At 42.1% G+C, this 16,451-nt stretch overlaps 1 protein-coding gene across 1 annotated transcript in view; it reads right to left on the bottom strand.

Annotated features, from left to right (window-relative positions):
- The window catches only part of met (MET proto-oncogene, receptor tyrosine kinase), a 77,199-nt gene continuing 60,748 nt past the window's right edge, over positions 1 to 16,451 (bottom strand). The window contains exons 13-21 of the mRNA XM_067590630.1: positions 13,786 to 13,939; positions 12,759 to 12,893; positions 11,174 to 11,440; positions 8,262 to 8,342; positions 6,634 to 6,815; positions 6,348 to 6,457; positions 5,903 to 6,068; positions 5,661 to 5,797; positions 1 to 2,938 (exon numbers count right to left, since the gene is read on the bottom strand). Coding sequence (XP_067446731.1) covers positions 2,635 to 2,938; positions 5,661 to 5,797; positions 5,903 to 6,068; positions 6,348 to 6,457; positions 6,634 to 6,815; positions 8,262 to 8,342; positions 11,174 to 11,440; positions 12,759 to 12,893; positions 13,786 to 13,939 — 1,536 coding nt within the window. The 3' untranslated portion in view covers positions 1 to 2,634. The remainder of the gene's footprint in view (positions 2,939 to 5,660; positions 5,798 to 5,902; positions 6,069 to 6,347; positions 6,458 to 6,633; positions 6,816 to 8,261; positions 8,343 to 11,173; positions 11,441 to 12,758; positions 12,894 to 13,785; positions 13,940 to 16,451) is intronic.

The following is a 16,451-nucleotide window of genomic DNA, read 5'->3' as shown; positions in this document are numbered from 1 at the left end:
TTACTCTGATAGTATAGCTTTATTACACTGACAAAGTTGATTTGACATTACATAGGAACATGTACCTCAGGATTTTATTTTTTTTATATATATAGACAATAAAATCATACATACACACACACGTAGAACAGACAGTGTTAAGCACGGGCAAAGTGGTGTAGAATCACATGATCAAAGTGACAGCAGTGTCATGTGGGATGTGAGGCGGCGTTAGCTACAGTTTAACTGTCTGCTCTTTACTGTTCACACAATAATCCAGCAGTGATGATCATAAGCTAATGAGCATCCACTCACATGTTTTATAAGACAGACCCACACACGGATCCCTACGACCCCCCCCCTTTCTCTCTTTATTTACAAAATGGCAGTGGTTCGTCTCGGAAAACGTAGGATTGATTAGGTGGGCTTTTGTTCGTTTGTAACGTGGCACTATTCGCTCACCGCTGGTCTTCTCGTTCGACCAGATTTGAAGAAGCTCATCATCAATACAAAAATATAGTACAGCAATTTTCTTGTCATAGCAAACATTCATACCTGTCTGTCAATGGCCCAGTCACATCAGCAGCCATTCAAAAAAAAACAACAACAAAAAAAAGACAATCTGCTACACAACAAAGATAAAAAAAGGGGGCTCTGACCACACCAGTGTTTGCATGTTTCCACTCATATTTACACATATTTATGAAATTACTAGTTGATTACTGCAGCAGACTGATTAGGATCTTTATACAATTCATGAATATGTTTTGCTCCACCCCCCCCCCCCAAATTAATGTTAGCAGGAGATTCTTCAGTTGTCAATATGATCATCAATCGGCACATCCCGATGTTACATTATGAAGTAGTGCACACTTAAAACAACCAATCTGCACTTTGACTGCATTAAAACATAACAATACTGTAACACTGACAAAACTTAACACAGACTGGATGTGCACAACTCAAAAAAGTTTCAAGAATCAGCTAAAAGACTTTATTCTAAAATGAATGGGAGCCGACGGTTACCTGGAAAGGTGGGCAAAACATCTGTACATGTAAAACTGTGTATCATGCTTTTGAAAAAAAAAGGTCAAAAAAGTGTAAATTTACATGATTTGTAGTTAAGAGGCTAACATTTGCAAACACACTGGTATGTTTTTGTTTTTTTTTTAACATTAAAAATATTTCTTCACATGACTGCACAGTTGTCTTACAGTGATACACAGCTGTCACTGTCACATTAGTGACACATTCATGGTTTGAAGCCAGATGAGCACAGGAACCCTTTCAGGCAAAAATATTTACTTAAAGCTCTGAGTGAAATCTTTAGGGAACAACAAGCTCTTGAAGATTCAATTTTGACCAATAAAAGACTGAATATTAAAGAGTTTTTAGCTCTCTGGCTGCGAGCCTTCATGTCCTTTGCTTATGTGTATCATCTTATCAGGTACAGGATGTCTCTTTGTCGATAAAATCAAATTTATGTCAAACAGACACAGATCTGATATACAGTAAGCGGCTTGGACAGTTCATCAAACCCCGGGGACATGGTTCTCATTTGTTCTCCTTCTTCTTTCCAAGAGTATCTCAAAGCTTTCAAGTGTGTGCATGTTGTCAGAGTTGTACTGTTTTGACAGGACGTTTCAGGTTTAAATATTCTTTAAGAAAAAAAAGAAAAGAAAGAGAAAAGACACTTCTAACCCTTTTCACTCAGAAACATCTGGAGATTCCATGCAGGTGAGTCACGGTGAAGCAACGAGATGTTTTTTTTTTTGTCCGAGCACATTGACGGCTAATCTTCCAAAGATAATTATACTAATAAAGCATCCAGTGAACTGCACACAGGCAGCAGGTTTGTTTTACACACGCCACCTTACACCTCTACACCGCCGTTCCCCGTGTTGCCTTGTCTTTAACGGCATCCAGCAGAGCGCCTCGGTTCACTCACCTGAGGCGCCAAAATCTGCAATTGCGGCCTTCGTTCTCTCTGGATGCAGGCGCGGGGGGGGGGCGTGCGAGGGTGGCGTATAGTCTTGTGTTTGATGCGGAGGTGTGACATTTTTTTTTTATACAACACAATACATGGCCATTTGTCAAAACATTCACATTACTGATAGCGAAAAAGGTCCGAGCCACAAGCCACGTATTGAAGCACACGCCGCTCAGAGATGAGCGGGAAACATGGAAGTCTGTCCCCCCCCCCCCTTTGCGTGGGTACAGCAGTCAATGAGACGTTCCGGGTGTTTGATGAACGGTGTTGTGCTTCTGCGACGGTGGCTTTGTCCGCTGGGAAGTCTACGAGGAGGCGTTCCTGTGCCTTGTAATCGTCTTGTAGGGAGACGCAGGAAAGCTGACCTCACGCTCCTCGGGGTCGATGAAAGGTCAGAAAGGTCGGTGGAAATCGATAAGGTCGGCCCTATAGTTCGGTGATGCTCGAGAAGGTCAAAAAGGTCGACGATCTATGTACATTGAGTGAACAGTCGAAGTTCCGTAAACTGTGTGTGTTTTTCCTCAGCATACAGTGTCCAGTGTTTGGTAAGTACATACAGTAGTTCTCAAACAGAGTCTTCATCACCTTCAATTTTCCTCCTCGCTTTCTCTCTCTTTCTGAGTCTTTCTTTTTCTGCCTTCTTCCTTCCTTTCCGTCTTCATCTCTCAGGTGCAACAGTCTCTCTCCATGTGGCAACAGAGGGGGGAGTGGGATGGCAGGGAGGTGGAGGTGGAAGGGTCGGACGAGGAAGGCGAGAAGGAGGAAGTCGCGGTGGAGGAGGAGGAGGAGGAGGAGGCGAGGAGGGAGGGGTAAGGGCTCATCTTGTCGATGTTGACGTAGGTGGTGTTGAGCAGGACGTAGTGCTCGCCGCTGAAGCTGGAGAAGATGGCGGAGATACGCGACACCAGCTCGGAGAAGGAGGGACGCCGCTCCGGTTTCGGATGCCAGCACTCGATCATCACCGTGTAGCTGAAGGGAGACGAGAGGAGAGGAGAGGAGTCAGAACAAAACCAAGGCAGGAGATGAGCCTGACCACAGCTAATGTGTTTAGCATATTTAAAGGTATACTATGCAGGATTTTCCTAAAAAACTATAGATCCCTCTCAATCATCACTTATGACCTACTAGAAGTGTGTGGCGGTGCCTTCTGCCTGTCTTTTCTTATTATTTTGCTGTGTTCGGGCTGCAACCTTTGGGCAGTGGGTGTGTAGCCCCCAGCCAATAACAGCCTGCAGGGTGTGAGTGTATAAAACGTAGCGAGCTGGTGCCAGATCATAAGCGCGCATCCAAGAGGAAGCCACGAAAATGGCGGACACAGTGCCGATGTTCCGCTTGTTCGGTAGTTGTTTGACAAATTGCTCGTACTGTCTCCCTTACTGCCGGATTTTGTTGTGAGCCGTCGAATATAATCTGTTTCGTTCTGTCTGCTGTGATCTGCAGCAGAGTGCTGTCTGCTCTGTGTGTGTGTGTGTGTGTGTGTGTGTGTGTGTGTGTGTGTGTGTGTGTGTGGAGCTCGGCCTCGCCTTCGTACAGAGAGCAGAGGAGAGAGAGAGGTTGCGCCGGGGAGGAGGGGCCGACTTTGAATGTTGCGTTTACAAAATAATATTAACCTATGTAATGAGAAATTTCACTTTTTGTGAAACTTTGGCAAAAACTGATCTCTACTGACTTGCACAAAAGTAGTGCTGAAATGAATGATTTCAGATCAATTAATTGTCAAGTGTATTGTGAAATTTAAATATTTGTTTAAATCATTTTTCAAGCAAAAATGGCAGACACTCTCTGGCTCCGGCTTCTTAAATGTGAGGATTTGCTCCTTTCCTGTTTCATATCATTGTAAATTGAATATCTTTGGGTTTTGGTTGGATAAAACATATAATTTAAAGACGTCTCCTTGGACCCTTTCTTACTATTTACTGACATTTTATAGACTAACTAATTCATCTACTAGTCAAAAAGAATGTATAATTATGAATAATTTAATTCATCATCATTGTGTAAAACCTTGTTTTTATAGTTTCTGAGCTTCACTGCAGTCAAATTTGTGTTTGTATTTTCATTTGTGATAAGGTTTCACATCTGGTTTTTCATTTATTTTTTTTGTAGCAGCAGAAAGCTCTCCACTTTTAGATTTTTCCATGTAAAAATAAACTTCAAGCCAACATTTGCATCTTGAAACCCGAGTGGCAACCTCATGTTTATTTTTTTTGAAAAATAGATATTTAACGGTTCATTTCATCATACAGTAGCTTATAAACCTACTGTAAGTTATTATTCCCTCAAAAGTGGTTTGTGTATGAAATTGAAATGTCTTACGACCACTAATAATTCAAATGTGTCTCAAAGATAAGTTTGATTCTTTCAAGCCAGGCTTCATTTTTATCATTTCGCAACTAAACTTTTTGCCCCGTCAGAGGTTGACATCCCTGATATTGCCGTTATCATGTTTCTCCCTCTTTCCCTGATTTGGCAGCTCATCTCTATCATTGTTAAAAATTAGGAAAAATGGCCCCCCATTACCACACGTCAAAGGTATCTGCCAGCGTCCGCTATCACTAAAACAACCTGTGAACGATCATGAGTGAGGAATTGCGGGAATGTTTGCAGACGTGTATCACCGCCGCTGCCGCTCTCAACTCTGACGTTGCTGTTTAATTTACAGCTTGGGAACTTTGGGCCTCAGCCTCCCTCACCTGAACACTCCCACTCCCCTCTCACTTCCACACACACACACACACACACACACACACACACACACACACTATAGACGTGCAGTGTAACCTCGTGATGTTATCTGTGCGGTATGAGAGCACACTTGGCTTTCGTTTCACAGTACCAGTGGGTCAGAGTTTAGTGGATAAGGACATATTCAGATACTGTTGTGTTAAGTGAGTCGATGTGTGTGCTGTATTGACACTGAAATACTTTCCTGTCATTTCACATGTGAATAAATCACTTCACAACTTGTTTTATCAGCTAAATGTTTCTTACGTCTTTTGACCGAGACGCAGCATTTGACCAGAACCTGTTAAAGTGTACCTGAAACACTGAAAATCATATTGTATCCATCTGGTTTCACCGCGGCACAGCATGAAACTTTGTTTGTCTGATGTAACAGATCCAAAGAAAACTAAAGATGTTGTTGACAGCAAAATCCAAGAGAGAAGTGAATCCCAGCGGTGCCAACGCTGTCCTGATTGATGTGTGATGTCGAGGGCCAGCAAACCTTTCCAAGTACCACAGCAACGAGCGCTTAGCAACAAAGCAAGACAAATAAAAAAAAGAAATGCTCTACTGGTATTGGATTTCCATTTAAAACTTGCTTTGTGTTTTGAGGTAAAGCAAAAAAAAGTGACTTATATTTGACCCATGCTTGTGATGAGATATCTCGCTCCACTGCTGAGACAGAGGAGCTGTGAATATGTTTTGGACTCCCGCTGATGTAGGTGATAGATGGTCTAAAGTTGAGTGGTTTTTATTTATGACTTCCACTGCTTATACAGCTCATTCACCTTCACTGTTTTTCCCTGCCGCACTCAGACTCTATCTTTCACGCCGTGATGTATTTAAGTATAGCTCTACAGTATATCACTCACGCTAACTGAGCCGTGGCTTTGCTAAAGGGGGCGAACGACAGTCGAGAAAAATATGTGTAGATATAGTCCGAGTATGTGTGTTCGAGTGCACTTACAGCGCATCGGGGCAGAACTCGGGCTGCAGCAGCCTCCTCCCCTGCAGCAGGAACACGGTGATGTCGAAGGAGTTCACATCAGAGTAAGGTGGGGCTCCGCGGGTCATCAGTTCCCATAACAACACGCCAAACGACCACTGTGGGACAAAAACACAAACATGCATGTTGAATTTGCAAGAGGAAGTCAGATGATATAGAATCGTTTCTTAACGTGTTTTGCACGTGTCACTGTGAGTCCTCACCACGTCTGACTTGGTGGTGAACTTGTGTGTCTGCAGACTCTCCAGAGCCATCCATTTGACAGGCAGCTTGACTCCGCTCTTGTTGTGGACGCTGTAATATTCTTTATCGTAAACGTCTCTGGCCAGGCCGAAGTCTGCAACCTTCACCGTGTAGCTCTCATCCAGCCTGTCAGGAAGAAGAACTGTTACTTTCTACTGTATTGTTTTTTATTCTTTTCAGCTTTTCTCTTTGCTCCTTGGTCCTGGTCTTACTCTTTAATTCTTTCCACTTGAAACTTTTGTACACTGTTTAACATTTTCTTTTCTAAGCCTATGTATTATTATGCTTTTTCTGTTCTGTTCCTTTTGCAGCCGTATTCAATTCTATTTTAGTCTGATCTACTGTAGTTTCCTCTGTATATAAATATATGTCAATGCAAAGTTGAATGAATAAATATGAACTCACATGCAGTTCCTTGCAGCCAGGTCTCTGTGGACAAACTTCTTGCTGGCCAGATACTCCATCCCTCTGGCCACCTGCAACCCGAAGCCCATCAGGTCCTTCACGGTCGGGTTCTGGAGAAAAAACACAACCATCAAACGACTAGAACACAAAACTTGACTTGAAATCATATCTGCAGTATTCCAATTTGTCATGTTTGATGAAACTATAAAGGGATATGGTATAATTTTTGGACAAGAATCCCTAAAAATTTCACTTCATTTCATTTCAATCTTGTGTGTGGCCTTACGTGTCCCTCATCACGAATGAAGTTTCTCAGGTCGCCGTGCTTCATGTAGGGCAGAACCACCAGTGGTGAGCCCTCCGGTGGCAGACAGATCCCCAGAAGAGAGAGAACGTTGGGGTGACTGAAGTCCTTCATGATGATCCCTTCCTTCAGGAACTGGGACACTTCTTCCAAGTCCGTGATGCCTTGTAAAAAAAAAGTCAAAACTCATGAAACCAATTCCAATACTCAATTCGGAGCTGAAATTTTTTGAAGAGTCACAATTCTAGAGAGCAAGAATTGTACATGTGGATTATTTATCTTGAAGAGTCTTTCAGACTAAAGTGTAAGTCAGGGAGCAACTCTGCTGTCCTGACATCAGTGGGAAGGTCATTCCTTATAAACGCTTGGGGGAAAAGGGATGAGGATGGAAATGTAGAGAAAAAAAAAAAACCTCTCCGAATACCCTCAGACCTGACCTGACCCATTCCAAATTCCCATTTGCCAATTGCATCTCTGCCTCTGGTGTCCCGCTCTTTAGCCTCAGTGGCTCTGCTGTAATCTGGTTAGAGATGGAGACCCCTTTTGGCCCCAAGAAACCAGCTGATTAGCCTTAAACTGAGGTTAGACCCCGAACATAGCGAGAGATGACATTTGGTTTCAATACTCTTGATTTGAAAGTTAAAGAGGAAAATTACGTTATTGCTGTGTGGAGGATGGATATTCCTTTGTGTATGATTCACTCATCGTTCTCAGGATAAAGAATGTGCCTTTCAACTAGTTGTCATAGTAAGAGTTATATTAGGATAAAAGCATCAAGTCAAAGTCCCAAATATAACAAAAGAAAGCCAAAAACAATGACAGGATACCCTGGGACAACACTCAAATCAATAAAAGGTTCAAATCCCAGAGGACTAAAACACAGCAGGCTGTGTTTGGCGGATCCTTTTGTGACTACACGGTGCTTTCCACCATATCTCTCCAACATCAATCTCCCTGTTCCAAGTGACAGGTTACACGATTAGGAGGGACCCTAATGCCGTCCTCACCATTGGATGCTCATTCATCACCATCGGCTCAGCCAAAAAGGATTCAGGGCTCTGATGAGATGAGATCTTTAATGCTATTTGTGCGTTGTGATATCATACAATAAGTATGCAATTTAAACAGATGTAGGATGAAATAATTATGGTTGGATGTAAATATGTTTGGACAAGGAGAGAGTGTGTTGAGTTGGTGTGTGTGTGTGTAACTTGGGATGTCACCAAGCTTATATGGAAAAACAAAATATCTTCTCAGGAGGAGAGGTACGTTTTGTTAACCTTCAGCTAATGACAAAACATGGCTTCCCATGCAGTCAAGACAGGAGATAAATATAATTTTGTAGAACATTGTGTGCTTTTATGAACTGTTTTAAAATAAGTTTCCAACTTCTAACTTTAAATGACAGCAGAAAAACTCCCTGCTAGATCAAAATTCAGTATTGCATTTCAGTAAAATCACTTTAGGTTGTCCAGGGAAGGGAAGAGAAGGGGTCATGATGGGAAAAAAATGCTTAGCACACAGTTGTTGTATCAGTAAAGGAGAAAAATGTCACTTCCTTTATTTCTCGGGGGTTTGTTTAATACATTTAAAAACGGATTTCTACTTACGGTTCAGAGACTTGACGGCGCAGTGCTGCTTCTGCCCGTCTGGCTCGAGTAGAGTTCCATGGAAAACACAGCCGAAGTGACCTGCAGGTAGCAACATGATGTGTTAGTCAGAATTAGTCAGCATCAATGTTTTCAAAAGCTCATGTTCGAACCTGTTAATGCCTAAATAATTACTCGCTAGCCCTACACAAAATAAACCTGTCTGAAAGAAGTCCACTTTAGAAACATAAGATGCACCACTTTCAGTTCCAATGACGATGAGATTCGACTGCAAAGAAGGTGAACAATGAAGCCCGTGTCAGTCTGCAAGAATCAGTTAGTACTTCTACTTCGGGATGTCAACCAACGGTTTCTTTGATTTTGCATTTTGTTTTGTTTTGGACCTGTCAGTTGTTCCAAACCCAGACAAACCAATATGAGTCACTATTGCAGCAATAAGGACACAGTTCCTCACTGGTTTCCCTCCTCTCAACATGGGAAAGTGAATTCTTTGGAAAGAACGACTAAGCTGGAGGTACTGCTGCCGAGAATTGAATCCTGCAGTGTTTTTTTGAGGTGATGGTTGGTATCTTTGGCCTGTGCCACCTGTGCACCACCTGTGCATAAACAAATGATTTATTTGCTGGAAAATGTTCATAGTGTTTGGTACTGGAAATTCAGTTACACACACTAAAAAACCCCTGAGGCCCAAGCAGAACAGACAGCTGGCTTGTCTTTTGTTGCCATAAATTTGATGCATCACTGATGAAATTGCAGTTCCACCACCTGAGTTTCACTATGACTAAGTAACATTACTAGAGCACGTTTGTTTTGGCAGTGTATGAAAGGACAATGAGACCTGCTGACAACTGGAGTCCAATTCTTTGTATGTGTGAACATACTTGGCTAATAAGACTTGAATCTGACTCTGATCATATCTTCTCCTCCATGACTTATTGCTTAATATACTCGTAGTCCAGTAAGTAAACTGCACTTTCTAAATCTTTCCCATAAATGGTAAAAATTGTATGGCATCAGCTAAATTACCCACTTGGCTTACAAAGAGACATTGCAGGCCATTTTTGGATTCTGTGCAATCAGCAACCTTCATCTACATCTTGGCTTGTTGAAGCCTTCTTCTCGAAAGAGCCACTATGATTAAGATCCTGCATCCTGCCAGTTGGCTCCATGATCACAGCAGTTCCACTAATCTCATATTTCTGTCCACTGTTTACACATTAAAAAGAAGAAAAAAAGGTTTGGAGCAGAAGCATCAAGGTGATTTCAAGTACCTTCTGCAGCTTTTTGGTCACTTTGGTCCACAGAAAACGGTCGGGTTGGTTAGAAAACGAGCACATGTGACTCTTCAAAGTGAGTTTCGCCTGTTTTCATACCTTCAACAGCTAATTCAGATTATCTAAAGTTACCATCACCCTCACACTAAATCTCCCCACACAAGTAACCTAGTATGAAGCTTTATTCATTAATACCCTACACAGACTAATAGCCTACGCCAAACTCCTTTGAGTTATTGTTCATTTTATTGAATTATATCTCTTTTTTAAGACATGAGGGCTTGCCCCAGACTGGGAGGGGTGCAAGAATAAAATGAGCGCAGCATTCTCCTATCACGTCCCCGCAGATGGCTGTGGGTGTTGGATTACGACTCCCAACAATGGACCCTGGGAATACTAGCTGTGAAAAAAAATCATCCTACGCCACAAAATTCAGCCGAGAGTGGTGGTGGTGGGTGGTGGTGGGTGGTGGGTGGTGGGGGGGGCAGAGGACTGTGTTTGTGACACTGAGGGGTTTTGGAGGTTTTGATGTTTGAATTTGATCTGTGGGTCCTACTTAAACTGCACAATACGCTGTGATTTTGTGTCTGCATGTCAAGGTTGCGGTTTGATAAAACAGGCAGTTAAGCTCTTCGTGGGTGACTTTCTGTATAGCTTAAAGCAAATCTGTGGTTTTAACCTAAGCTCAGTGGACAATAGTATCGCTCCACATCAACTACATTCCATCATGGATTGTTTGCATGAAAATAATGTCTTCATTATTGTTTCTCTTTTTAAGTATAGTATGAGTTCAGCCTGAAAAGAAGTGAATATAATTAAGAGATTGTTATGTAATTGACTGTTGACTGACCAAACCAAATAACATCTGTTATTTTGCCATTTGTTTTTTGTATATTTAGGTCTTTTTTGCTGCATATTTGTTCCTTTCATGCAGATGCCTGACAGTGCAATCATATAAATCTCTATACAGTGTCAGAAAACAGGGAATGATTACGTACTTGTGCAGTTTAGATTATCCGTGGTTACGAATACACAGTGCATAAATACATTAATGGTGCATATCAGTGTTTATACAATATGTGGTTTCAGCTGAACACTGGTTGGTCGGGATATCTTTCATGCCTTATTGAGTTATTTAGCAATCTCTATTGTTTTTCATTTTTATTGCTCATCTGCTTTATGCTGCTGTAAAAGGCTATTATCCCCTTCATAAGGCTCTTTAATGCATTGTTCAGTGATAATTGAGCATCATCTGCTACACCGGTAATTTGATTACTGACTGACACAGCAGTTTGTATCGGGCTGGTTCCTATTACATGACATTTTCATACAAATACGTGTCTGCTTTTTATTTTCTATGGGAAATGACTGGCCTTTTCCTGAGAAAGGAAGTGATGCATTTTAAATGTTCCATTTTGTAAAATAAGCATGAACAGCACATCAGCGAGACCGAGAAAAGACATCAACAGTGGAGAAACTTAAACATCAGCAACATTGTTTTAGAAGTGCAACATCTCATCAACCCCAAATATCCCACTGGAAAAACTCCTGTGGATTTTGAGGATAATCATACGGAAAGTGATTGTTGATATGTAATGATTTGGAAATGATCTGTTTTAACAGTAAAGACAGACTGACCTCTGCCGATGACCTGGTTGAGGTGAAGCAGCAGTTGTTCCCTGGCGATCACCACGTGCTGCACCTCCGTCAGCAGGTCCGGGTGGAGACAGGACGGGTCGATGTGGACCGGGGCCATCAGCAGGGGTGACACCAGCTCACCTTCCATTCCCAAACCCATCCCCATCCCACCTCCCAGTACCCCCAGCCTGGGGGACAACAGCTCCCCGTTGCCCCCGTAGATGGGAGGAGCTCCCCGGCATGTCTCGGGCCTGTCGGTGCCCTGATCTGGAGGAGCAAAAGAGAAGAAGGGTCAAAGGTCAGCGACTATGTAAGGAGGGGGGCCTCCAGAGGTCAAGGTGTGTTACATGATCAGAGTAGGGCTACTACAAAGGCAGAAAGGAACTTGAGACTGTAACGGAGGCTAGTCAAGCTGGAAAAAATGAAGCTTCTGATTTTGTTTTTGTTGCTGTTAGTGGAAGGATGGAAACGCAAAGAAACATACATGCAAACTTATCTCGTTTTAATCTAAAAACAAGCCAGAACAGAAGGCAGGGCAGACGTAAACGCTAAGCTCTATGAATTCTCAATCTAGGAATTTTTCAGCCACTGATCCTGCACCACAACTCTCCCTGAGGACAAGCATTAGTTCATTAGTAAGTCTACCTTCTCAGATTTTAGGGCAGGAAAATTGCTTTTTACCCATCACACTCAGGATCATAACACGAGGAGTCCCCCCTCCCCCCCATCACGCCCTCAGGATCCCAGCATAGGGAACCAAAACCACAGGTGACTTTAAAGATTACATCAAAGTTTTTGGAAGGATGTCCTGTTGGTCAGCTTACTTGTGGTGAGAAGACAGACTCCAAATATCACCTGCGTGCTCTTGGCAGTTTGTCTGTGTGCTGACACTTAAGTGACATATAATTAAATGCAGTTAAATCTGGTGTTTGTGTGTCAGAAACGGGTCAAAATGACATAAAATATGACACACAGTCGAACAAGCGGGGATGTTTTCCACGTGTTCGCAGGAAGTGAAGCGACAGAAGACTGTGTGTGCGGCTAAAAAAATCACTACTAGCAGCTCCTGTTTGCACTTTAACCACGGATGTAACAAACAACAATCAGTGGACTCCTTCTGATACTGAAAGAATGTATAAACACGATGAGTCTTAGGTAAGATCTGAGGTAAAGATTAACTTCTTTGCTACATATTCAGCAAATTTAAGCAGATACGCAAATCTATGGATGTTCAAAAGATACTACTGTGAAGGAAAGATTAAGTTGCACTGATTCTAACATTATGTGTATTATGTCTTAACTTGATTCAGTAATGACTCTCAGAAGAAGGGGCAAGAGTGCTGCATCAATCAGGATTAATTCATGCATTAGCAGGAGGTGTTAACACTGGGGTACATGGATGATTTTAATTCTAAAAATCTCCCAAAAACCTACATCCTTTCAAGGCTACAGCTGTTGGTTGAGCATTCAGCCCTACAGGGAGGGAAGCAGGTAAATGGGAAGGCGGGAGATACGATAAAAAGGTGGGATGGGGGGAAGAATATGTCAGGTGGGGGCGGGGGCGGGGCTTATCTGTTTGACGTACCCTCCAGCAGGGTTGTTCTATAGTCGACTGACTCGTGGGAGACCATTTCGTTAGTGGGGCTGACGCTCCTCGCGTTAGCCAGCCTGTCCAGATGCTGGATGTGACCCCGGCCATCATACCACACCTCAGATAGATCTAGAGACAGAGGGGGAGGAGAGAGGCGGGGGTACAGAGGGAGAGATAGAGAGATCGGGATAAGGATAGAGAAGCAGAGAGGAAGAATTTTATAGGAATGGTGAGAGGGAGAGAAAGGGTGAGAAGAGAAGAAGGGAAGTGAGAGAAGGAAGAGGAGAGGGGGAGAGATCAGAGAATTACTTAGCAAGGCAAAGCGTTCCCACCGATGCACCCAACAAACAAACCTACTGTCAACCCACCAGGCAAAACACGACCCAGCAGGCACACATGCACACAGGTTAGAAAAGAGTCACTGAACTCAAGTTGCAAGTATGCAGACACACACACACACACACACACACACACACACACACACACACACACACACACACACACACAAGCAAATACACATCACTAGGTATCAATTAACTTTTAATGCAACTATGATTGACTTATAACTAATCTAGGTCCTTCACTACATGCATACAGTATATGTATATTACAGGTATAATGTCTGTATACTGTATGTGCCCTATAGGTATCTATATTATCCTTTCATTTTTCTTGTTATAGAGGTAAATTACATATAGAGTATATACTGACTGTTTTATGTCAATTTATTTTGATTTCTTCACATATTTCATTATTTTTGGTGAATTTTCTTTGTTGTTGTATTTGCCTCTTTATGACTTTGTTATGGCTAAATATCTGAATTGCAGCCAATTAGCAAATATTCCTGCTAAACCTAGTTGTAGAAAACAGATCATAGTCTGATTGACATAATATTTCTGATGTGACATCATTGTCTGTGTTTAGGATGCCTTCATATTCAGTACGTCGCAGCAGTAGAAGCGAACTGATCTTTTTTTTTTTTTACTGTGACCCCTCCACAACCCGACGTCTCTGCTCTTACCATCGATGTGTTTGTTCCTCCTCCACATGAGCAGCGTTCCCAGCAGCAGCAGCAGCAAGCTGACGAACACGCAGCCCACGATGAGGCCTGTGTAGTCCTGCTCCTGGGCCAGCGTCACCTTACCCAGATGTCTGATTGTGTCCGCCTGGCGCCACTGAAAGAGGTGAAAGGGGTCGTAGAGTGAGAGAAGTAAATGTTAATAACAATAATAAGTACTATTGACTTTCTTTTTCATCCACAGGGAGGTCAGAGGTCAGGTACAGCTACTGAATGGTTGGTAAAGATTCAGCGTAGGGGGCTCGGTGTTCTGAGTCATTGTTTTGATTCTGCACTTTCAACTTTAATAGTTTTTGACAGTGTTCAAATATGTACTGGGTGAACAGTGTAGGACTCATACACAGTCCCAGAGTTTTAGGACAACGCAGTAGTAAAATTATCCTGAACATACAGAAAAGGCAGCAAAGCATTTTTAAAAATGATCTCATTCTGTCTCATTTTTTTAACAGTTTTGTGTTGTCAGCTAAATCACCTGAGCAGGTGCATTTGCTTCTTGCTCGACCAGACTGAAGGCAAAAGGAGCCATGCAAGAAGAACATGGCTGCAGCTAAAGCCTGTATCAGGTCTGTAAGTGTCTGATGTCTTTGGGTTGGAGACCTCAGGCAGTGACAGACTGTATATGATCTGACACCCAATATTAAATATGATCATTTAATTAAAAGATCCCCTCTAGGACATAAAAAAATTCCCTGCTTGGAATAATAAATTGTGTCTGACATGTTCAGTTATCCTGTTAAAGATCATTAAAATCATATGGCAAATACTTTTCATTTCAAAAAGTTTAACTGCTGAACATGAGATGTCTCCTACTTCACTGAAAAAATCCATCCTTAGTGTTTGTGCACTGGAGGCTTCTCGGGTTTCCACATCACACTTGTGCAAATCGTATACCAGCCCTCGATTGGCTCCGAACTAGTTGTGAGATCACAAATCGTGCTTATAGGTACGTGCCTTAAACTGAGATTTCAGGTGAGCACGGATAAACTCCCTCTCTTCAGCAGATGAAACAAACTCTGCAAATACATCATTCTGCACAGTGAAGCTCAAACATCCAACTGAAGGAATAATAAGCAAAACACGTTTTTTGACTGGAAGGGGACTTTAAGTTTACATAACTTGTCTAACTTGTTATACTTTCTGTCTCAAATAAAAATTGTAGTTCTTTGTAGTAAAGAGCCCAAAAAAATGTGTTACTGTCCTCATCCTTACAGATCGCACTATAGATGCTTGATAAACAATTGTTCCCTCTCTATATGTGACACAAACAGTATGTCATGCACGGCACATACTGTGCATGCATGAGCGTTTAAAGGGCATGAAACTGGCATTCAGACATATGGTATGCAATAACCACGCGTGCACACACACACATACACAAACATGTCTGTTGCCACAGTCTAGAGGCAGATTACATCAGTGATATTGCTTCTGCCATTATTAGTTTAGTGGAAATGAGGTTTCTACTGCTGCCTGCTGCTGCAGATGGGACAGTGTGTATAAATAAGACTGTCTGGGCATGTCTGGAGGTAGGGGATATATTAATGTGTCTGTGTGTGTGTGTGTAGGTCTGTGGAGCTAAGGGATATTGGCTGACCCTCCCCAGAGATAAAAGCTTTCCTCTGAAGGCCAGTTCACAAGTCAACAGCGATGAGGCTGATAGTGTCTGGTCTGGAGAGCACCACTGTTTCACCAGAAGGTGACGACTGGATATTATCTTTAAGGACGTGAGGACGTCTGAAGCGCAGCATCAATGTTAGTTTGTATCATAAAGGATTCCTCTTATCAACCCTCTTATAACCTGCTGGGGTGTTTGGAGGGTTTGTTTGTGGCAAACAAGGATGAAATTTCAGCTCAAAGAACAGAAAATAGGAGTTATACTATACTGTGCCTGTATCTGTACGAGCTTCGGTGGTGTATATCATCTGTGTGCGATGGTCGCAGCACTTGCAGAGTTATTTAGTGGATGGTAATCTCTTTCCCTCGACATGCCTCACCTATCTCTTCTTGAGTTTGACTTCTTACATTTGTAAGGAATGTCTTCACAATACCCTCAAATTGAGCAAGAACTCAAGGATAAAATCAGCAGTAAGAGCAGAAAAGTGGGTCTTATCTGGGGTTTTATCTAGTCAGGGGAGAAGGACAGTCAGCCTCTTATAAAACATAACTAGTATTGTATAGCTACATTGGATTTTAAAGTAATTTAAGCATAGAAATTTAGGTACGGTCTCTCTATGATGGATTTTGGTTCAAAATGTTTCTCAGGAAGACGAAGCTGTTTTGTGTCCAAAACCCAATCTCCACTGTTGATATTCAAGATCAATGACACATTTCCTTCTGTCAAACTCAATTTAAGCTCCTGCTGATATGTTGATACATAGTGCTTGTATATTTTGGGCAGTTATAATAAGGAAAGAATCAAAATACACCAAACAATAAAACTGACCCAGAAACAGAAGGTGAAAAGTTAGAAGCTTTATCTGAACTAGATTTTCTTTACAGAGCAGAAGAAACCACAAACTATCAAACTGTCATAGACAGTGATATGTTATGTCTTATCATTTATATGTATTGTACTTACAAACTAAAATAAAGGCTATAACGAGGTAGAC

The sequence above is a fragment of the Thunnus thynnus genome, chromosome 5 (assembly GCF_963924715.1).
Source record: "Thunnus thynnus chromosome 5, fThuThy2.1, whole genome shotgun sequence".
Taxonomy (NCBI): Eukaryota; Metazoa; Chordata; class Actinopteri; order Scombriformes; family Scombridae; genus Thunnus; species Thunnus thynnus.
This window is presented reverse-complemented; position numbering and strand designations above follow the sequence as displayed.